Source organism: Molothrus ater, chromosome 26, assembly GCF_012460135.2.
Source record: "Molothrus ater isolate BHLD 08-10-18 breed brown headed cowbird chromosome 26, BPBGC_Mater_1.1, whole genome shotgun sequence".
In the NCBI taxonomy this organism is placed as follows: domain Eukaryota; kingdom Metazoa; phylum Chordata; class Aves; order Passeriformes; family Icteridae; genus Molothrus; species Molothrus ater.
In genome coordinates, this window is record NC_050503.2 from 1,464,174 (window position 1) to 1,487,751 (window position 23,578).

Genomic DNA, 23,578 nt, shown 5'->3' on the forward strand with positions numbered 1-23,578 from the left:
ACAATTCACTCACTCTTCCCAGCCTACCCTTGGTTTTAGGAAGGTTTTTTGTTTTGCTGCCACTTTTAAAAGATCCTAAATATGGGAAATTTTTGAGGAATTGGAAAGAGAGGAAATAAAACAGCCATAGATTGATTCCAGCACAAACAGCTCTCACACTGCTGCCTGGCCCTGGGAGTGCAGCCTTTTCCAGGGTCAGGACAGAAAATCCTCACTTGGAACAACCTAAACTAATCTGCTTCTAAATCTGCACTTACATTTCCTTGTTTGACAAGATGAGAGATCCTTCTTTTTTGGCCAGGAAACAAGGTAGTTAAATTATCTTCTGTCTTTTCTTCATTTGCTTCCTCTTTGGATGGCTGGAAAACAAAAGAACAGGAGAACAGACTTGAAGATCCCTTACAAGAAGGAGATGTGGGAAGTCTCCTTTTGGGTTAACCTTGCAGAGGACAGGTGGGAACACGTGGCCAGCTGCTGGGCCAGTGACAAGAACCTTCCAGAAGCCACCAAGGAACAGCAGCAGGACATTCCCACCCCAGCAGCAGCTCCATGAGCTGGCATGGGGCAGGATCAGCCTTACCTGGCACAGGAGCCTTGACCAGCCCTCCCCTGGCAGCCACTCGCACTCCTCACCTCCCATGGCATTTTCAGAGTCCAGGGGGTTTAGGGTGGATTGGTTTTTAAGAAGTTGGGAACTGACTCATTCTGCCCTGGGCAGGTGCTGACACCTGCTCAACACCAAACCACGGTGCCCTCACCCCACATTTAGGGAAATATTTTCTGCAGGTTCAGCCACAGCTGTCGCTGCAGGGAGACTCTGGTGACACAGCTCAGCTCACATCCAGAAACACAGCAGGAGGCAGAAGCACCTCTCCAGCCAAAGCTGCTCCGAGCTGACACCTCAGAGCTGCTCCTGGACAAGGAGAACCACTTGGAAATCTGCTTGAAATTTGACTCAGTTGTTAATTGATAGAAACTTGTGAAGTGTTTTGTTTCTCAGAACTCCAGCTGCTCTCCAGACAATCTTGTTTTCAGTTTCTCAAAACAGCTCCTGGCAAAACTCTGCCATGAGCCTGACAATCTCTGAAATTCAGCAGCAGAGCCAAGGCTGGATTTAGGGATGAGCTCAGGCAGCACTCGGGACAAGCCTGTATTCATCACCACAAGGGGCACCCTGACTCACCTGGCTCCCCAGGAACCCCAGGGTTTGGTAATTCACTTACACCCCTAATAAACTCTCACAGTGCAATTCTGCCAGGCAGAAAAGCACTGCACTGCCACATGCAGCTCCTGCAATCACAGAATCCTGCAACATCCTGGGCTGGAAGGGACCCTCAGGGATCATCAGTGCAGCCCCATCCCTGCCCAGCCACCCCAAGAACCCCACCCTGAGCAGCCCTGGGAGCTCCTGGAGCTCTGGCAGCCTTGGCACCATTCCCTGGGGAGCCTGGGCAGTGCCCAGCAGCCTCGGGGGGAAGAACCTTGCCCTGAGCTCCATGCCAAGGCCTGGCACATTACTGAGCCCAAACAACACAGGGTTGTGCTGGTTTTGCAGAGCTTGGTGTTTGGTATTGGAGGGATGCACAGAGGTGGCTTCTGATGCACAGAGAAGCTGCTGGAAGCTTCCACCATGTCCAGCAGAGCCAATCCCTGATGGCTCTGAAGATGGACATGCTGCTGGTCAAGGCTGGGCCAATTAGAGGAGATGGTAACACTTCTGTGATAACAGATTTAAAGAAGAAAATCAAAATAAAGTGAGGCATGCAGTTTTAATTCCAGCTAAAGAAGAGGAGGTGAGAACATGTGAGGGAAACAACATGGAGACCCCAAGGTGAGTGGAGAAGGAGGGGCAGGAGGTGCTCGAGGCACCAGAGCTGAGATTCCTCTGCAGGCTGTGGTGATGACCATGGTGAAACAGCTGTGCCCCTGCAGCCCCTGGGGATCCATAGGGATGCAGAGATCCACCCACAGCCTGTGGGACCCATGGGGGATGCAGAGATCCACCCACAGCCTGTGGGGATCCATAGGGATGCCGAGATCCACCCACAGCCTGTGGGGATCCATAGGGATGCAGAGATCCACCCATAGCCCCTGGGGATCCATAGGGATGCAGAGATCCACCCATAGCCTGTGGGGATCCATAGGGATGCAGAGATCCACCCACAGCCCCTGGGGATCCATAGGGATGCAGAGATCCACCCACAGCCCCTGGGGATCCATAGGGATGCAGAGATCCACCCACAGCCTGTGGGGATCCATAGGGATGCAGGGATCCACCCACAGCCCCTGGGGATCCATAGGGATGCAGAGATCCACCCACAGCCTGTGGGACCCATGGGGGATGCAGAGATCCACCCACAGCCTGTGGGGATCCATAGGGATGCAGAGATCCACCCATAGCCCCTGGGGACCCATGGGGGATGCAGTGATCCATGGGGGATGCAGAGATCCACCCACAGCCTGTGGGACCCATGGGGGATGCAGAGATCCATGGAGGATGCAGAGATCCATTCTCAGCCCATGGGGCTCCATGGAGGATGCATAAATCCACTTTCAGCCCATGGAGATCCAAAGAGGATGCAGAAATCCGTGGGGGATGCAGAGATCCACCCACAGCCCATGGGTGAGGTGCCCATGCTGGGTGGATGCCTGGAGGGGGCTGTGATCCAGTGGGAGACCCAGTGGAGAGAGAGGGGCCCCACTTCCAGACTGGAACAGCCTGGCCTTGGAGCACTGCACCCATGCCACAGCAATTTTGGGGGGCTGTGTGCCCATGGAAGGGACCCTCATTGCAGCAGTTTTGGGGGGCTGTGTGTCTATGGAAGGGACCCTCATTGCAGCAGTTTTGGGGGCTGTGTGCCCATGGAAGGGACCCTCATTGCAGCAGTTTTTGGGGGGGCTGTGTGTCTATGGAAGGGACCCTCATTGCAGCAGTTTTTGGGGGATCTGTGTGCCCATGGAAGGGCTTTGTGCCCATGGTTGGGACTCTCATTGCAGCAGTTTTTGGGGGGCTGTGTGCCCATGGAAGGGCTTTGTGCCCATGGAAGGGACTCTCATTGCAGCAGTTTTTGGGGGGCTGTGTGCCCATGGAAGGGCTTTGTGCCCATAGAAGGGACTCTCATTGCAGCAGTTCTGGGGGGCTGTGTGCCCATGGAAGGGCTGTGTGCCCATGGAAGGGCTTTGTGCCCATGGAAGGGACTCACACTGCAGCAGGTGTGGCAGGGCTGCTGCTCCTGGGAGTGGCCCCACATTGGAGAAGTTCATGGAGAGCTCTCTCCCCCCTTGGAGGGACCCCACAGTCTCACAGGGGTCCTCTCCCAGAGCAGTGGAAGAAAATATCACTGATGAACTGACCAAACCCCCATGGCCTCTCTCCCTGCACTGTCAGTGGGAAGGAAGGAGGGGCTGGGGTGGAAAAAGCTGTTTTAAGGGCTTCTTTTACTTCTCATTATATTCTGATTTTGTTAGCAATAAACTCACTTTGTACCTCTAAGTTGAGCCCTTGGAGTATTCTCTTCTGGTCAACTCATGAACCCTTGGTTTGAATTTTTTCTCTCCTCTGTGCAGCTGTAGCAGGGGAGGGCAAGTGAGTGACTTCCATGGGTGCCTGGTGTTTGGCCAGTGTCAAACCACAATGGGTCCATCTAGGAAATCACTCCACAAGCAAAAACAATGCCCCATGACCAATCCCACCCACAGACACCCATCTCCCAGAGAAGGATCCCTGTGCTGCAGTGAGCCTCCTTCCCCAAGGAGCAGGAAACCAAACCTCAGCACAGAGATGCAAAGGAGCCACAGCTGCTGACAGCTGAGTTTTGTCACTCCAGGCCACAATTAACTGATTGCTGTGAGTGGCAGCCCCTGGTTCAGCACTTTCTGAATTCACTGATCAGAAATTCCTGCTACAGATTATGCACCCTTCAATTATTTTTTTGTTATGGAAATACTGTCTTTTAGTTCTCCTTAGTCTGAAGCCCCTGGCACCACTAGAAGAAATTTTACCTTCCATTTCTTGCTTGCACCACCCACAAGGTATCCAGAGATCCTGAGGAACTACCTGTAGTATGCATTTAGAATAGGAAAGATGAATTTGGGGAGTCTCCAAAGTGTCTGACAAATACTGGACTTACTTGCACCAACACCCTGTCCAGGTTCTACCTCCCCCCATGTTCCTTAAACTCTGCTGCAACAGGAAGGCAGTGCCCAGGCTGGTGACCTTAGATTGGCTTTGAAACCCCCAAACTCACTCCCTGCAGCCTTTTCTCCAGCCATCCACACCCCCAGGGTTCCCAGGCCAGATGGAGACAGAAGTAATTGATAATCTGAAAGCTGAAAGCCTTCCACACAAGAGGGGACTGAACTTTTGCATTTCACAGCAGCTTTGAATCCAACAGGTAAATTCAGGAGCAAACACTTCCAGGCACTCAGTCACAACAAGGAAGAGATTCTTCCAACACATGGAGTCTCCCTCTTCAGCCACTTGAGATAAGCAGCACCACTAAACCAAACCAGAATCCTCCCACCTTTGGAGGGGAGAGAACCAACACCTCCAACCCAGCATTACCTGTTTGCCCAGCCTTCCCTTGTCTTCAGTTTTCACATCTTTAGATTCATTAAAGATCCTGAGACACTCCTCCATGGGATCTGACTCAAAGTCCACATCTTTCTCAAGGATGGAATAATCAATGTCATCAGATGTAGAGGAAGATGAGGAGGACTTGGACAACTTGGAGCGCTTTGCTTTCTTTGTCCTGTCCCTGTCACTGTCAGAGGCTGAGCCAGAGTCAGCCCCATCCAAGTCTGAGCTCACATCAAGCAATGAGGAGGACAAAGGCCGGCCTTTGTCATCCTCATCTCCACTCTCATCCCCAAACAGGTCCACGTGACTCAAACTCTGCTGCTTCCGACCCTTCTTGGGGTCTCCCTGTCCTGCACAAGTGACCTTGTCCTTCTTTCTCTCCAGGGAGCTCTTGGGCCCTTTCTCCTTGTTTTTAGGACCAGAACTTTCCTTGCCATTTTTCACATCAGCTGTTTTGCTCTGAGGATCCTTCTTGCTGCTCCCCACTTTCTCTGTGCCCTTGGTGACACCTTCGCTCTTGCTTTTCCCTGAACTGCTGGTGCTGGACTTGGATTTTTCTTTCTTACACCCATCCACTTTTTCTGACTTCTGTTTTTCAGGTTTTTTCAAGTTCCCATCTGTTTTCACTTTGACGCTTTTGTCTTTGCAGTTTTTCTCTTCGTTCTTGGTTTTTAATTTTTCTTCTTTCTTGAGCACTTTGTCTTTGTCTGCATTTTTATTTTTCTCCTTCTTCCCAGCCTCACTGAGGCCTGCTGCTTTACTAACATCGGTTTTCTTCTTTTTTGTTTTGTCTTTGGAGTCTTTGTTTTTATTTTCAATTTCCTTGTTGTTCTTACCAGAACACAACTTCGCTGCCTTTGAGTTCTTGTCTGATGAGTTCTTGGCAAGGTTTTTCTGTGAATTTGGAAGGTCCTCCCTGTGCTGTGCTGCTTCTTTGCTCCCCTGGGAAGCAGAGCTTTCCACTTTTGAGCTCTGCTCTTTGCTGGAGGACTCGTTTGACTCACTCTCAGAACCAGCTTTTGAGGGTGAACTACCAGAAGCTGTTTTATATTCCACCTCAGCCTCATCTTCAGAGGAGGAGAACCTGGCCAACACCTCATCATCATCAGGATCTTCGCAGAGCTTCTTCCTTGATGGAGAGTAGGAGTCCTCATAATCAGAGGCCCTGTCCCTTTTGGACCCCTTGGTTGTGCCTTTGCCCAACAGCCTGGCAGAGTAATTGGAAAGGGGGTCATATTCCAAGTCTGTGGAAGGCTTGGAGTCATCAATCACGTATTTGTTGTTAGTGACAGTGCTGCTGTATTTTTTATTCTGCACCACAGCCTTGGGGACGTACTCCAGGGAGCTGCCTTTGGAGCGGGAGGAATCCAAAGTGTATTTACTGGAGCAGCCAGCAGCAGCCAGAGGAGTGGGGTTGTAGTCTGAGTTATTAGTGAAGTTGTAGCTCCCTGGATTGTACTCCAAGGAGGCAAAGGAATCATTCTGAGGCCCAGCAGCTGTCACAGGTGCGTTTGAAATGAGTGAGGAGCCCTCTGAAGCACCAAACTCCTTCGTGGTTTCCAGCAGCTCCTCGTACTTCTTCTGCTCCCTCTCCACTTCATTCTTCACTGCCTCAATGGCCTTGTTGACCAGCTCCAGCTCCAGAATTCCAGGTGTGACATCTGTAATGTCAGCCAGAAAGCCATCCTCCACCTCCAGAGAGGGCCTGGGCAGCTCGGGGTTGTAGGGATCATAGCCTCGCTCTGCAAAGGGAAAAAAAATCATTTACTGCCAGCAATTCAAGTAAAATTTAAAATGAGGTCTTTTTAGGGTCTGCTCTGATCAAACCCCAACACTGAATGACACAACCAAAACCAGTGTCTCTTGCACCACAGAATAAATAAACATAGGATACCAAAAGCCACCAGTGATGTTCTCTGGTCTAGACTAAACCAGACTGTAAAACTTACTCCCAGGACTAAAGATTTGTTAACAAAGTGCTTTTAAGACTCATGGAAAAGCTCTATAAATTAAATATTCTTCAGGGCACCAAAGAATAATCACTCTATCAGGCCCAAGGGGAGCTGACTGTGCTCAGAACGATCTGCTAAATTCAATGAAGCCACCAAGGAGGAAAGAGGAGAAGTGAGAAACTGTGGATTAGGTTCTCACTTCCCAGTGCCAACACCCAATGCTCACCTCCAGTATTCCTCAAGGCTCCGTGATTCTCATGGCAGCTGCAGGAAAACCACTCTGATCTGAACTGACAAACTGAGAGCTGCTGGCAGGAAGGAAAAACTACAACAGGCAACACAACACAACCACTGAGAGCATCCACCAAGAACACTGAACACCCACAGCATCTCCCTTTTCCACATTCCCCTTTCCAGAAAAGTCCCTTTGATGGCCTCTCTTCCACATGCAGCCTGGACAAGAGGAGGCTCCAGGGACACCCCAGAGCCCCTGGCAGGGCCTGAAGGGGCTCCAGGAGAGCTGCAGAGGGACTGGGGACAAGGCCTGCAGGGACAGGAGCCAGGCAATGGCTCCCAGTGCCAGAGGGCAGGGCTGGATGGGATCTTGGCAATTGGGAATTGTGGAATCCATCCCTGGAATGGATTTCCCAGAGCAGCTGGGGCTGCCCCTGCATCCCTGGCAGTGCCCAAGGCCAGGCTGGACAGGGCTGGGAGCAGCCTGGGACAGTGGGAGGTGTCCCTGCCATGGCAGGGGTGGCACTGGGTGGGCTTGAACAAACCATAACCCACAAACCATTCTGGGATTGTGTGGAATTCTTTCAATGCCCAGCTGTGGCTCAGGGTGCTCCCAGGTGTGGCTGTGGCTGCAGGGGCCAGGGAGGAGCTGCCTCTGCCTGGGGAGCTCCTGTGCTGAGCTGAGCTGAGCTGAGCTGAGCAGGCAGAGGGGGCAGTGCCACTGTGTTTGTGTCCCCAGTGGAAGGACACGACTGCAGTGAGGATGCCAGAGCCTGCATGGAGCTGTGGAAGATCAGAGAGGATGGCCCTGGATCCCTGGCAGTGCCCAAGGCCAGGCTGGAGGGGGCTTGGAGCACCCTGGGATTGAGGAAGGTGTCCCTGCCCATGGTGGGGGTGGCACTGGATGATTTTTGAAGTCTCTCCCAACCCACATCCTTCCAGGACTCAATGACAGAAGCCTCAGGAACATTAACAGCTGCTTTTTGACTTTGAGCTGTTTTTAATCCTTGTTTTATCACAGCATCTCTAGGTGCTGACATTCCAGAGGAGCTTTTTGTTCTCTGCTACAAGGACAGTACAAAACTGGCTCTCCAACATGGATATGCATAAGAACCAAACAAAAAGCAAACAGAAAATTTAAAAAATCTCATGTCTAAGAGGGATGAGAGAATTTCTCATAACAGTCAGAAACAGGGTTAAAAGAGCTGTTTCTATCATTCTCATAAGACTGAGGGGTTTGGGGTTTTTTGGGGGGAGGCAGGGGTAGGTTTGGGGTTTTTTAGAGACAATACATAAATGCAAAGCTTCCTTTGGCAACAGGAAAAGGATCTGTCTAGTGGTTGGCAGAACTGGCCCCCAAGGAAGCAGAATGAAAGAGGCTGGGTTAAAATAAAGGCAGCAGTTTGAGAAAATACTTTTCATCCCTTTGGGTTTGCAAGGTTTTTTCCCAAATCAATTAGCTCCTGATTGAACAGGGACTCTGGGCAATGGCAGTGTGATGTCATCCCCTTCCACAGGCCTGCCTGAGCCCTGCTCAGAGCCACAAACGTGGGGAAAGAGGAACAAGGTGCTACTTCTGCAGCCAGTTCCCCTCCAGCTATGGCAGAGAGCTGTAATGATGACACCAAGAGTCTTCCCAAAGCCAAGGTGTGCTCCTCCCTGGGACACAGGGAGGGAGCAGGTGTCAGACCAGGGACAGAGCAATTCCTGGTTAGAAACCTTGAAGAAATGCAGGTAACAAGGCAAAAATATGAACAAACCCATATGCAAACAGCAGCAGCATCAAGGCAAGGCTATGTAGAGATTATCAGAGTTGTTAGGGACAAAATCAGCCTAAGAAGTGAGAAGGAGCAGACAGCTCATGTGTGACCATGGGGTGAAACATCAGCTCCACACTGGCAGAAAGCACCAGTGCACTGAAGCCTGCAGGAGTCAGCCACTACCCTCTAAATCTGGACTGAGACCTAAAATGCAGCACAAATATTTGAAGGGAACAGCTGAAAGGCTGATAATTCATGCAGGGCTAAATATCAGATGGCCTGCAAACAGAGAACTCAGAGTCTGGATCTAGAGACTTGCCAAAAAAAAGCAACAAACCCTAACTAAACAAAAGCCATCTTGTACATGCAGAAAACCAAACTATTTTAAACATATCAGGATCAGGGCAAGCAGGAGGCAAGCCCAGCACAGACATGGTGGCTGCTGCTTATCTCTAGCACAAAACTCCTGGCACATTTTCTGTGGCTGGAATGATGAAAACACACATTATAACCTCAGGACATGCCACAGGCTGTGAGACAGGGCAGGGAAAGAGCTCTGTGCAAGTGTGGGGGAGGCCTGATGGATTCTCCAGCACTGCTGATCAAAGGCTGCCTGCCCATGAAAGACTTGGGTAAGAGGCTCCAGGATGCCCATCAGCACCATCCCCTCTGGCCACGAGGCATCTGCAGAGAATGCAGCAGAAACACGGCAGGAGGGGTTTAATTTATGCAAAAAAATATATACAAAAAATATATTTATATATATGTTTTTAAATATATTTTTGTATAAATGTTATAATATATAAAAATATATATTTTATATATATAACATTTTATATATATTATAACATTAATACAAAAATATATAAATAGAAATGTATATTTATATGGGACTATATTTATTTATATTTATATTTAGATGAATATAAACATATATAAATATATAAATATTATTCATATAAATATATAAACATAAATATAGTCTTATACAAATATATATATTTATCTATATATAAATATAATTTATGCTATATATATTATATAATGTACAACATTTATATAATTTATATAAATTATATAATTTATATAAATTATATATTTATATTTTAGTATAGTTGTGAAATATTTATATTTTAAAAATTATGTTTACATGTATATATTATATTATATGTTTTATATGTTTATTTATAGTTCTATATTTATAGATTTATTTTATATCCTTTTTGTATCTATTTATATGTATACATATATGATGAGGCATTAGCACACAAGTCTCCAAACCACCATTTGAAATGGTTCAACCTGCCATTTGAAATCAGCTTTTCAGCTGCCAAACCACACTCCCAGGAACCAGCAAAGGGAAGGATCCTGCCCTGGGAGCTGACCTCAAAGGAGTCTGCTTCATGTTGTCCTTTATTCCTCTTCCCTTCACTAAGCTGGGCACTCAGGGGGTGCAGGATGAGCTGCACTGGGGCTGCTGCTCTGCTGCAGCAGGAGGACTGAGGCACTCCTAGTGAAGGAACTCATTTTGGAGGGGTGGAGAGCAGAATCTGCTCTGACCCCTGGGAATCACGAGATCATGAGACTTGAGATGCCAACTCCTGGCAGGATTGTGAACTAAAAACACTTTTCAAAGTACAAACTATTTTAATAAATTATTGTATCTCAGATACATGAGAAACAAAAGGTGAGGTTACCATCAATATTATAGAAAACAAGTTATTAATATTAAACAAGTTGTTGATATTAATATTATTAATATATCATTAAGAATTATATCTGTTATATTAATAGAGACACAGAGGTCTCTATGCAGACCATTATATTTAACCCAGAGCTGCTTTAGAACACACCCAACTGAGCTGTGCTTAAATCAGCCATTGCAGCACAGAAAATATAGAAACACAGAACAAGATTCTACCTAAAAAACCAGGCTGATGGGTTTTTTCCCTGGTTACTGTCAGGATGATTGAGGGACACGAGGCTTCAGTTCCAAGGTGGAGCTGGATTATTACAAAGCTTCTCTGAGCCAGACTCCTCACTGGTCCTTCTAGTTTGGGCAACAGGCAAGGGCAGTAAACAAGGCTGACATTAAAGAAGAGTGGGAGGACAAGGTCACCTGTGTGAAGGTAAAACTTATTTTACAGTGAATCATTCCAGAGAAAAGTCTTTCTTTCTTTTGTCCAGGCCTACCACAGCACATAGCTGAGATGCTTTAATTACAGAAAAGCCCAAATGTGTCACAGGTGAGCTGTAATGATCATGCAAACCTGCAGGTTTTGGAAAAGGACTCCAGCTCTTGAATGCATGTGGGAAACAGAATCCCAGACTGGTTTGGGTTGGAAGGGACCTTAAAGCCCATCCAGTGCCACCCCTGCCATGGGCAGGGACACCTCCCACTGTCCCAGGCTGCTCCCAGCCCTGTCCAACCCTGGGCACTTCCAGGGATGCAGGGGCAGCCACAGCTGCTCTGGACAACTGGATGACAACTGCTTCTCCCAGATCCAACAGAGCTACTCAGCTGCTGCTGCTGCCAGCCAAAAAGGCTGCAAGAATTAGAAACTTTCAAATTTACAGCAATTAGGAATTCCAAACAAAAGGTTTTGCTGGCCAAGCTGCAGAGGGACCAGCACGGGTCAAAAGACATTGAACATTTCTTGTAGTGAACCCACAAGAAGGACACTGAGGGGCTGGAGCATGTCCAGGGGAGGGAACAGAGATGGGAAGGGGCTGGAGCACCAGGAGAGGCTCAGGGAGCTGGGAAGGGGCTCAGCCTGGAGCAAAGGAGGCTCAGGGGGCCCTTGTGGCTCTGCACAGCTCCTGACAGGAGGGGACAGCTGGGCTGTGCTCCAGGGAACAGGGACAGGAGGAGAGGGAACGGCCTCAGGCTGGGCCAGGGGAGGTTAAATTGGATATTGAGAACATTTCTTCACAGGAAGAGTTGTCAGACATTGGCACAGGCTGCCAGGGAACTGCTGGAGTCCCTGTCCCTGCAAGTGCTCAAAAATGGTGTGCATGTGGCACCTGGGGCCATGGTTTAGTGGCTGGGCTGACTGCTGGACAATGATCTTAGAGCTCTTTTTGATTTTCAAGCCCTGCTGCTGCTGCTGCAGGCACCCATTGCCCTGGGTCACCTGCAGCTGGCAACAAAAGGGGAATTCATGTGGAGGTGGGGAAGGTGAAAGCTGTTTGGAGACTCTTTGGAAAAGGAAGAAATAAAGGCATTTTTATTTCACGTCATCGGAACAGCTTTGTTGGCTTAAGAGCTCGCTGTGTTTACAGTGCCAGCACTCAGCAAAGGGACAACCCCTGTGATTGCAGAAAAATTATCACCACTGGAAAATCATTCTGAGCTTTGCTTTTAACACTTCACAGAAGGGAGAGTGGTGCCTCAAGAACAGAATGTTTCAGAGAGGTTTTACCAGCAGCCTGAGTTCTGCTACTCTTCAGAATTCAAGAGCACACAAGAAATGGCAGGTTTTGGCACAGAGCTCATTCACCAGGACCCAAAGCAAATTTCCAACAATTAATTTAACAATAATATGCAACCACTTGGAAATAATTAACACTGAGATTTAAAATAGGACATTTCAAATAATCATCCAGAGGAAATGGGTTAGGAGGGCAGCAAAGGGGAGCTAAGAAAAATGTTTCTTCAACTTCAACCCTAGTCCAAGGATTTGTTTTGCTCCGTTTTTGTGTTTTTCAAAAGTAAATCTAATTATAAAATTAAGTGTTAAAAGCAGAGATAACCCTGTGTTGGTCAAGGAACACCAGGAAGCAAGGCTTGGAGGCATTAGAGGCAGAAAAATCCCTGTGCACTTCTTGGATTTGTTCCTCCAGGGGAGGTATTTAATGCCACAGCCTCAAAGTACATCATGAACCTCTACAGTCATTTCTCTAATGGAAAAAAGGATGCTAATATGAGAAAAGAAAGTCTGATATTAGCAAGACTGAAAAACAGTCTGAACAGTCATCTCTCACTCCAAGGTATTTTTAGCCCTGCTGGGTTCCAGCGGGGCAGTGCTGGTTTCCCCAGGTGTTGTGGCCAATGGGGCCACCTGTCCCCAAGGGCTGAACCCCAGGGTCACACTGAGGGACAAGAGCAGCCAGACCCCAGCTCTGCACTGCACCCTGAGCTGCCTGCTCAGCTCAGCCACCCCAGACTGAGGGCAGGCAGTGCCATGAGAGAAATCAGGGAATGGTTTGGGTTGGGAGGGCCCTCAGAGCCCATCTCATTCCTGGACACCTCCCACTGTCCCAGGCTGCTCCAGGCCCTGTCCAGCCTGGCCTTGGGCACTGCCAGGGATGCAGGGGCAGCCCCAGCTGCTCTGGGCACCCTGTGCCAGGGCCTGCCCACCCTCACAGGGAACAATTCCTGATTGCCAAGATCCCATCCAGCCCTGCCCTCTGGCACTGGGAGCCATTGCCTGGCTCCTGTCCCTGCAGGCCTTGTCCCCAGTCCTGATCTCAAGACAGAGACCTGCCCACGGGGGTTCATTCAGCCAGAGCAGCACCAGAGGGTCCTTCCAAAGCTGGAAGTGTTATCAGGGAACAACTCAGCAGGAAACTCATCAGGGCACATCCCACCAAGCAGCTCAGACAGAAACAACCTGGGATGCAGCACCCACCTCCTCAATTTATTCAAGGCAACACAACTTTGGGCATGTGATAGATGAGTAATGCAATATTTGACTCTCACAATTAAAAGGCAAATATCCTGTATATGTATTAAGAGAAGTTTATAGATTTATAGTTGTGTTTTACCCCCCTTGTGCTGTTATCAGGGGTGGCCTGGGTTTGGGACATTTGGGAGGGTGGGATTGTTACTATGGCAGCACCTGGCCTCCAATCAGGAATTAAGAAGTGAACTCCACCACTGGACAGCAAAGGAGCCAATGGACAGAACTTTGGGAGGGGCTAAAGGGTTAAAAGGCAAAATCTCCATTGTGTGGGTGAGCACATGGTGGGAAAAATCCTCTGCTGCAGGTGCTGTAATATTTTCTCTATTCAGTCTTCTGTTGTATTTTTGATAAGGTTTTAATAAACCTTTTACATTTTTGGAAGTATCACTTCTCACAGGCACTTTTGTCTCTGGTGCAGCAAAACAAGAATCTGAAAGGTCCTCAAGCCACTGAGCATGGCAGCTTCACCCTCTTGGTGGCCTCACAGGGAGTCCCCAAAGACTCCTGGGGCTGTCACTGCCTCACCCAGCAACACCCCCTCAATCCAGGGATGCAAAAGCCAGGACAGGATGACCTGGCCCACACCAACCCACCACTGCCATCCCTCCATGCCCAGGATCACTGCCAGTCCCACCCACTCTGCTGGAGAACAGCATCAAGGTCTGCGAGACATTTTCCTCAGAGGAAATCACAGCACTGACATATTGCTCCCATAACTTAGGAAAAATGTGAGAATCCCCAACTGGCTGGATTGGCCAGGACAGGCAGAGGACAAAGACTGGCACCCAAAATACACCCTGACCCCACAGCCTGTCATGCACAGGCTGGAAGGAGTCTCACTGTTTGAAAATCTGGATATTCAGTGTTTGGGTTCTTTGGAGATCTTTCTATTCTCCCTCTCATTTTAGCAATAAAGTTACTCTTCAAAATACAGAAGTTTAAATTCTGTTTGGGGAAAAAAAAACCCAAAACAAACTTAACAGAGACTTGGTTTTTCCCTCTGAGAAAAAGCCCAGAAACCATTTCCACATCTCCTGTGTAATAAAACTAAGGATCTACTCAAAAATACAATTAGCAGAGCAAGTCTTCTTTTCAAAGAAAAAGAAAAATTAAATATTTCAAGTATTCTGGTGACTTCTCTCCATTCAACTTCACCTTGAAAACCTACTCCAACCAGCACAGTCACAAGCAGCAACACTGACCAGTCCTTTAATTTTCCAGCCTTTTTCTGGCATGCTGTAGATAAGTTATCTTCTCAACACCTGTCTGATTCTTTAACTAGTGTGGGGGAAAAATTCCTGCTTGAGACAAGGAAAAAACCCACAAAGCCCAAAACTCAACTATTTCAACTTAGTCACGACTGAACATTTGGAAAACAAAGTTGAAAGCTAAAGAAAAACACCTTTCAAGGTGTATTATATTAAATTATATTATATAAAAAACACTTTAGCTGTGATGTATGAAAAGCTAAAAGCAAAACTTCAACTGTTTTTAAAACCTGTCTGGCTTTAAACAATTCAAAAGCTGGAATTAAAACTCTGCAGCTCCTTTAGGTCTCGGACACCTGCAGCTCCACAGCCACTTTGAACCACAGAACCCAACACCCCAGCACAAACCTCTCTTCAATAAAAATCCAAAATCCACAGGGGAAAGAAAACCCTTGTAAACCAGACCCTCCAAAGCCAATGTGGGCTTTCTGCACAGCACACATATTCCAGAGGCAGGTGACACTCAGGTCCCTGCTCAATGAATGGCCACCACGTGAAACCTCCCTGGAGAAGTCGCTTCTCTGCAGCTGCTGCTTCCCAGCCGCACCCCCCAAACCTCCACCTCACCCCGCAGGACGCCAAAAACTTCAGAAAGAGTTACCTGAGCTGCCGGGGCTCGACAAACACTGCAGGTATTTGTTCATGCTGGAGCTGCCCCGGCCCGGGCAGGCGGCAGCACGCGGTGCGCGAATGCTGACACAGCACTTTGTGGGCACCGGGGCAGGACCAGCCCCGGGCCCGCCTTCGCCCTCCGGTGCTCCCGGCCCGGCGCGGTCCAGAGCGTCTGCAAGGGCTGCCCGAGCCCCTTCCTCTTGCCTAGAGCTGCTGCCCTCACCTTGGGGGAGTTTCTGACCTCCTCCTCCTCCTCTTCCTCCACTCCCCACCTGCGGCTGCTTTCAGCTTGGTCTGAGCTCCACACCATGTGCGCAGCAGCTCCGCAAACATCCACCCCCGGCCGTGCCGAGCCAAACCCGCAGCTCTGCAGCCCCCGGGCCAGCAGGGCAGGAGGTGGCACGGCTGGGACACAGCCTGGGGAGGAGGTGACACGGCAGGGACACAGCCTGGGCAGGAGGTGGCACGGCTGGGACACAGCCCGGGGAGGAGGTGGCACGGCTGGGACACAGCCTGGGCCAGCAGGGGAAGAGATGGCACGGCTGGGACACAGCCTGGGCCAGCAGGGGAAGAGGTGGCAGGGCTGGGACACAGCCCGGGGAGGAGGTGACAGCGGTGGGACACAGCCCGGGGAGGAGGTGACACGGCAGGGACACAGCCCGGGGAGGAGGTGACACGGCAGGGACACAGCCTGGGCCAGCAGGACAGGAGGTGGCACGGCTGGGACACAGCCTGGGCCAGCAGGGGAAGAGATGGCACGGCTGGGACACAGCCTGGGCCAGCAGGACAGGAGGTGACACGGCAGGGACACAGCCCGGGGAGGAGGTGACACGGCAGGGACACAGCCTGGGCCAGCAGGGGAAGAGATGGCACGGCTGGGACACAGCCTGGGCCAGCAGGACAGGAGGTGACACGGCAGGGACACAGCCCGGGGAGGAGGTGACACGGCAGGGACACAGCCTGGCCCTGCCCGTCGCTGCCTCCCCAGCCCACGGGAGCCCCCAGGCGCCTCCGCCCCGCGCAGCGCACGGAGCTCGCTCCGGGAAGCGCTGCATTAGTGAATTGTGCTTCCCGCTGGAGCGGCGGGGCTTGGCTGGAGATTAAAAACGTAAATTAGAGGAAGTGTTCAAATGTCAGGGATGAGAGGAGGTTTTCAATGCCGGGATTGCACACACAGGGCGGCTGCTGGGCGGGCGGAGAGGAGCCGGGGACTCACCAGCACTGGCACAACTCCAGCTGTGCCAAACCCTAAATCCTGCTGGCTTGATGGAGATCTGCTCCTCCCTCCTGCTTTTCACACATCTGGAACTGCCCCACGTGGGGAGACTTGGATTTTTAGGGGGGAATCTCCCCACAGCCACAGAAAACCCAAATATGGGAAGTGTCCTGTGAGGCCACACTGAAGTCCCAGCACAAAGAGCACCTGCACCTGCCCACCCACAGGAACGCCCCAACCAGGGAAATCACCACAAATCTCAAACTGCTGAAAAGACACATCCCGACCTCACCACCAACTGGTTCTTCACTCTTCATTTCAAAACTTGGTTAAAAATAAAATCCACTGGTGTGCATTTTGGTAATTATTCTCCTAAACACAGATGGGGGGGGGGGGAAGCAGAATTGATGCCCCCTCCCAGTTCATGGACTGGAGCACCCAACGCTGAACACCTGCTTTGCTGTGTCAGTGAAATGATACTGAAAACACTTGGGCTTCCACTTCTGCTGTAGCAAATACAGTAATAAAATCTCTCTGTTGAGATGATCGTGCACAATATCAGTTCCAGGAAGGAAAATGCATTGGGAAAGATGTTTTGTCATCCCTTCTACAACACAGCGTGAACATGGCCTGCAATGTGAGTCACACAAATCCCAACCTGTGCCAAGGCTGCTGCCACAAACAGGCACAGCCCCTCAGCAGTGCTGTGTGAGGAACCTGGCCCTGTCTTGAGTAAGGGGCAATTAAAGCTGGGTTTTAACTATTAAAGAACCTCTTTAGGTTTTACCAAGTATCACAGAACCATAGAATATCCTCAGTTGGAAAGGACCCACAGGGATCATGGATCCCAGCCCCTGTCCCTGCCCAGCCACCCCAAGAACCCCACCCTGAGCAGCCCTGGGAGCTCCTGGAGCTCTGGCAGCCTTGGCACCATTCCCTGGGGAGCCTGGGCAGTGCCCAGCAGCCTCGGGGGGATCATCCTGGTCACAGCCATCCTCTGTGGCTGCTTTTGGGCAGAAGAAGGGAGAAGTGAATGCCTCCCTGCACCAGTGACAGGATCCAGGGATAAAGCTGGGGAGATAAGCCCAAGGATTTCTCCACACTTGACTTGAGCCCAATAGTGTTGCAGCAGCTCACTGGGTCAATCACACAGAGGAGCAAACTCTGTCCCTGACACCTTCCACAGATTTGATCCAGGTCTAACCAGCAAAGCTTTGTACACCCAGATAGAAAAAATCCACACAGCCAGAAAACTGCTCCACAAGCTTTGGACCACATCAGAAAACTGCTGAGCAGCTCAGTGCCCTTCACTGCAGAACAAAATACTTCAGGCAAGGTGCTGAAAGCCTGGCTGGCTCTTCCCATCCCACAAGAACACAAGGATCAGGACCTGAGGGAGTGGCTGGAGCTGGGCCAGGCCTTGGCATGGAGCTCAGGGCAAGGTTCTTCCCCCCGAGGCTGCTGGGCACTGCCCAGGCTCCCCAGGGAATGGTGCCAAGGCTGCCAGAGCTCCAGGAGCTGCCAGGGCTGCTCAGGGTGGGGTTCTTGGGGTGCCTGTGCAGGGACAGGGGTTGGATTTGATGACCCCTGTGGGTCCTTTCCAGCTCTGCACATTCCAGGATTCTGTGATCAATGCAGACAAAAGAGCTCAGAGCTCCAGACCTGGAAGCAGCTTTCTGCTCTGGGTTCAAAAACATCCACGTCCAAAACACCCCCAGACAGCATCAAACCAGCAAACCAGGGCTGCCTACCTTAAGATATTTATGAAGAGCTGTATTATGCCTCTTTTATGTTTTTCAGCATACTCAGGACCTTGACTTTAAAGAGAGACCTATTTTTCCCCTCTACAGCTCTTGAAAAGACGCTTTTAGGACTGAAGGCAGCTCTTCCCTCCTCCTTACAGCGCACGCTTTCAAAGCACTTCACACACATTCAATAATCTTTTCATCCTGCTCTGAAGCAGGTGGGTTTTAGTCGTCTCAGAGATGGAAAAAGCACTTCAGCCAAGTCAGGATGAGAATTTGCAATCTCCAGATTCCCAGTCCTGGACAAAAAGCCCATCAGCCTCAGCTCAGCACAGGATTTTCACAATCCTCCAAGGCACCCACGTTCTGTTACCACACAGGCAATCCCTGCAAAAAAACCACTGGAATAGATTTCCCACACCAAGCATTCCATGTTTCAGACTCCAGCTCAAATGTGCTCCTCTCTCAACATGTTTGTATTTATGGACCTGCTTCTGGATGGGAGGGGAAGGGGAAGGGGAAGGGGAAGGGGAAGGGGAAGGGGAAGGGGAAGGGGAAGGGGAAGGGGAAGGGGAAGGGGAAGGGGAAGGGGAAGGGGAAGGGGAAGGGGAAGGGGAAGGGAACTCCTGACAATCCAGCAGCAGTCAGGGAAAACTCAATCCTGCTCCTCCAGACCTCCAAGGGGCATGGAGGGCTCTGCACCACTGTCCCCCAGGGCCTGGGAGCACTCTAGCAACGTGTGTGAAAAACAGGGATCATTTATGAACACCTGAACCTTGGGAAGCCTGGAGCAGTGAGGGTGGCCAAAAAAAGGGGGGGAACAGTGCTGCATCCCACTAATTCCTCTTTCCACATCCTCTCTGCTCCACCTGGCACATGTGCACGTCCCCCCCCTCCCACAACCTGCCAGGGCCAGCTCCACTTGCAGTTTTCAAAAGCTCCTTTCAAAGCTATGAAATTGCACCAAGAGTTTTGGGGTTCCTGCCAATCCTTTGGTGAGCCTCAAACATCAAAGCCAGCCCCAGCCTCAAATCAATATGCTTAGCAGGCTGCTCCTTTAGATGTTATCCTTTTTTTCTAGGCACCATCCCAGAAAACACCAATCTGTGCTGCAGCTCTTGGTGTAGAAACCCACCTGCCTTGGCAAAAAAAAAATGACATTTTTAAAGCTTCTCTATCGAGTGATGTGATTAAATAGGTCAGACCTGGCCACGTGCATGGTTAGGAGGCTACTTCAAAACAAGACAGGCAGTTCCCCTGGCAGGGAGCAAGCCCTGGGGGATGAGAAGCTGCTCCCAGAAGATGGTTGCCTGGTTCTGGCTGAGCTACTACACCCTCTAGTGTAAATCCTCCAGATCCTTCCAGGCCAGGAGCCTCGGGCAGGCAGGGAATGAGAGGAGCACTTCAACCAGAATCCTTCCCTGCAAGCTGAGCCAAGCACTGCAAAATAACTGCAGAAGTGTCTCCCTGCTCCTACAGGAATCAGGAACATTTTGTGACCTGCTGGAGTCTGTTCTAAAAGCCTGAGATTGCAGCAGGTCCATTGCTCATTTCCCATTTCTCGATTGGAATCACAGAAACTCAGAATGGTTTGGGTGGGAAGGGACCTCAGAGCCCATCCAGAGCCACCCCTGCCATGGCAGGGACACCTCCCACTGTCCCAGGCTGTTCCAAGCCTTGTCCTGCCAGGGATCCAGGGCCATCCTCTCTGATCTTCCACACCATCAGCTCCATGCAGGCTCTGGCATCCTCACTGCAGTCGTGTCCTTCCACTGGGGACACAAACACAGTGGCACTGCCCCCTCTGCCTGCTCAGCTCAGCTCAGCTCAGCACAGGAGCTCCCCAGGCAGAGGCAGCTCCTCCCTGGCCCCTGCAGCCACAGCCACACCTGGGAGCACCCTGAGCCACAGCTGGGCACTGAAAGAATTCCACACAATCCCAGAATGGTTTGTGGGTTATGGTTTGTTCAAGCCCACCCAGTGCCACCCCTGCCATGGCAGGGACACCTCCCACTGTCCCAGGCTGCTCCCAGCCCTGTCCAGCCTGGCCTTGGGCACTGCCAGGGATGCAGGGGCAGCCCCAGCTGCTCTGGGCACCCTGTGCCAGGGCCTGCCCACCCTGCCAGGGAACAATTCCTGATTGCCAAGATCCCATCCAGCCCTGCCCTCTGGCACTGGGAGCCATTGCCTGGCTCCTGTCCCTGCAGGCCTTGTCCCCAGTCCCTCTGCAGCTCTCCTGGAGCCCCTTCAGGCCCTGCCAGGGGCTCTGGGGTGTCCCTGGAGCCTTCTCTTGTCCAGGTGAGCAGCCCCAGCTGTGCCAGGCTGGCTCCAGAGCAGAGGGGCTCCAGCCCTTGCAGCATCTCCGTGCCTCCTCTGGCCTGGCTCCAGCAGCTCCACGTCCTCCTGCTGCTGGTGCCCAGCTCTGCAGGTGGGAGCCAACACAGAACCAACATTAAAAAATGTCTGGAGGCAAACCCTGAGCTGAGACAGAACTCACAGCTCCCTGTTATGCCAGCTGTGCCATGTGCTGCATGCCAAGAGTTTGGGAAAGAGGCAGGAACAGGCTCTGAGCTGCCTGCAGGGAGCAGTGCCTGGAGCTCAGCCTCGTCATCCTGCTTCTTTCAAAGTGACAGAACCTTCCCCTGGGAAACCAGGCCCACACTGGGGCTTTTCTTTGCCAAAAAAACTCTTCTAAGTGCTGTAGATTTGGTTGGATATTAAGAAAATATAGAAATTATATAGATTCTATATAAGAATTTCTATTAAGAAACAAGAATAGAATAGAATATTAAGACTATAAGAATAAGAATTTCTAATAAGAAATTCTACAAGAAATTCTACAAGAAATTCCATAAGAGATTCCACAAGAGATTCCATAAGAAATTCTATGAGAAATTCTATGAGAAATTCTATGAGAAATTCAGAATACAGAGAATATAGACTATATAGAATACAGAATATATAGAATATAGAGTTAAGAAAACATATTTTTTTCATAGAAAAAGTTGTCAAGCACTGGAAGGGGCTGCTCAGGGCATTGGTGGAGTCCCCATCCCTGGAAGTGTCCAAACAATGTGTGGATGTGGCTCTGGAGGACAGGGGTTGGTGGTGACCACAATGGCTGAAGGTTGGATTTGATGACCTTGGAAGGCTTTTCCAACCTTAACAATTCCATGATTGAAAGGAAACTCTTACTCCCCAAAGCTCAGGCTGCTTCTCCTGTGTCTGACACGCCCAGGCCAAGCCTAGCAAGGCACTGGGGTATTTTTTTCTTGTCCTTCACACTCAGCTCACACCAACACTTCCAGCCAGCTCTGGGAGCCTCACACACTTCCCAGGGGCACACAGAGGTTTTCCCTTCCCCACTTCCACCTCCAAGCACAGCAGCACCTGGTGCAGGCCAAAATGAGCAATTCCAGTTCCAAAACTGACATTCAGATATTTAAAGATGTGCAGGAACAGCACACTGAAAGGTAATTATAACATCATCTAAAGAATCATCCTAAAGCATTCTAGGGAGCTTTTAAAATTCAAAAGAATTTTAGAATTGGAAAAAAGACTTTGTCTTTCTAACAATTATCTGCCTGTGACAGCCCTGAGAATGCTTCTTTTATTTTAAACTAAACTAGTATTGGTGGTAAGCTGGCCTGGTAACCAGGAGACATCAATAATTAATCCTCTTCCAAACTTGAGAGCAACCCAAAGTTAAGTAAGCACGCAAAAAAACCACAAACTAGGCTTTGTTTTGGCAATTTCTGCTTCAGATTATTAGAGACTGTCCACACCAGCATTATTATCCCATTATACCTAACAGAAATAACAAAGCTTTGACATAAAGAATGCTCTTCTGGGGAGAAGAATGAAGGCTTTTTTCTGCCTATAAATCAGCAGAACAGCAAATAATGTGTATAAATAAAATGACAAGAGCTGCTGGAAGAAGGGCCAACAATAGCTCACTATTGATCCTGGTGGGTCTGTTCCAGCTCAGGACACTCCATGACTGCCTCAATCACTGGGGGTTTGTGCCAGGCTGCCTTTGAGAAGCCTGGCAGTGCCCTGAGCCCCACAAGCTCCTCACAGGCTTGGACCACTGCCCCAGCACATTCTGATATTCCCAGTATGGACCACCATGGACCTCTGGCCCCAGCATGGAGCACTGCCCCAGCACATTGCAGTATTCCCAGCACATTCCAGTATTCCCAGCATGGACCACTGTGGACCACCGGCCCCAGCATGGAGCACTGCCCCAGCACATTCCAGTATTCCCAGCATGGACCACCAGCCCCAGCATGGACCACGGGAGGGTCTGCCTGACCACAGCCCCCCAAAGAGCCCAGCAAGCCCAGCCTGGGCCTTGCCTCCCTGCTCTAGGCAGCTCCTGATCTAACGGGAGCTGTCAGCAGCTCTGGAACCGGCCTGACACCTCAGCGCCACGTGAGCCCAGTGCCCGCAGCGACAAAGAACGGGACCGGGGCAGCGCTGGGGCTGTCCCGGAGCCTCGGGACGCTGCTCGCCAACACCCGGTGGGATCCCACCGAGCCCAGCCCCCCTCACCCGCTGGGGCCGCACGGCTCCTTCAAATCCTCCCCGGGCCCCAGGGCGAGCTGACAGCCACGGGCAGGGCACGGCCGGGCTCCGCCGGTGACAACGGCAGACCCCAGGATCTGCACTGCGGAGGGGCTTGGGGGCTGAGCCGGGCCCTGAACGGTGGCAGGCGGCAGAGGAGGAGGCCAGGCACGGGCCTGCCCTCGCAGGGGGGAAAACACACGGGGCGGGGGGGCGAAAGCACGACCGGGCCGGGGCGGCGGGGACGGGAACGGCCGCACCCGGAGACGGGGCCGCGGGAAGGTGAGGGGGCACCGCGGCCGGGCCGGGCCGGGCCGTACCTGCGCCGTGTCCGAGCGGGAGCCCCACGCTGGGGTCGCCTGAGGCTCCGGAGGCTCCGCACGGCGCCGGGGCCACCGGGGGGTGGCGAAAATGGCAGTAGGGCCTGCGGCACCCCCGGCCCGGCCCCGACCCCCCGGCGTTGAGGAACGGGCAGTCGATGCCGCGGAAGTAGCCGGTGGATCTGAGCATCCCGCCGGCTGCGGGGCGGGAGCGGGGCCGGGCGGGCAGAGGAGCCGCGGGCGGCCGGGACGCGCTCCCGCCTCACACGGCCGGTACCGGCCCCGCCGCCATCTTGGGAGCGCCGGGCGCGGCAGCGAGGACCCCGCGACGCCGCTGCCCGCACAGGGCTGCCCGCGGCGCGCCTGAGAGCGGGGCGGGGCGGGCGGGGCTGAGGCGGGGCCGGGAGCGGCCACAGGACCGGGAATGGCCTGAGGGGGATCGGGGATGGCCTGAGGGGGATCGGGGATGGCCTGAGGGGAATCCGCAGCGATCATGGATCCCAGCCCCTGTTCCTGCACAGGCACCCCAAGAACCCCACCCTGAGCAGCCCTGGGAGCTCCTAGAGCTCTGGCAGCCTTGGCACCATTCCCTGGGGAGCCTGGGCAGTGCCCAGCAGCCTCGGGGGGAAGAACCTTGCCCT

The 23,578-nt window shown here is 51.4% G+C and overlaps 1 protein-coding gene across 1 annotated transcript in view; it reads right to left on the reverse strand.

Annotated features, from left to right (window-relative positions):
* REXO1 (RNA exonuclease 1 homolog) overlaps positions 1-23,201 on the reverse strand; it is a 49,250-nt gene extending 26,049 nt beyond the window's left edge. Inside the window, exons 1-3 of the mRNA XM_036399371.2 lie at positions 22,938-23,201; positions 4,565-6,321; positions 258-359 (exon numbers count right to left, since the gene is read on the reverse strand). Of these exons, the coding sequence (XP_036255264.1) occupies positions 258-359; positions 4,565-6,321; positions 22,938-23,127 (2,049 nt within the window). The 5' untranslated portion in view covers positions 23,128-23,201. The remainder of the gene's footprint in view (positions 1-257; positions 360-4,564; positions 6,322-22,937) is intronic.
* Between the last annotated feature and the right edge of the window lie 377 nt (positions 23,202-23,578).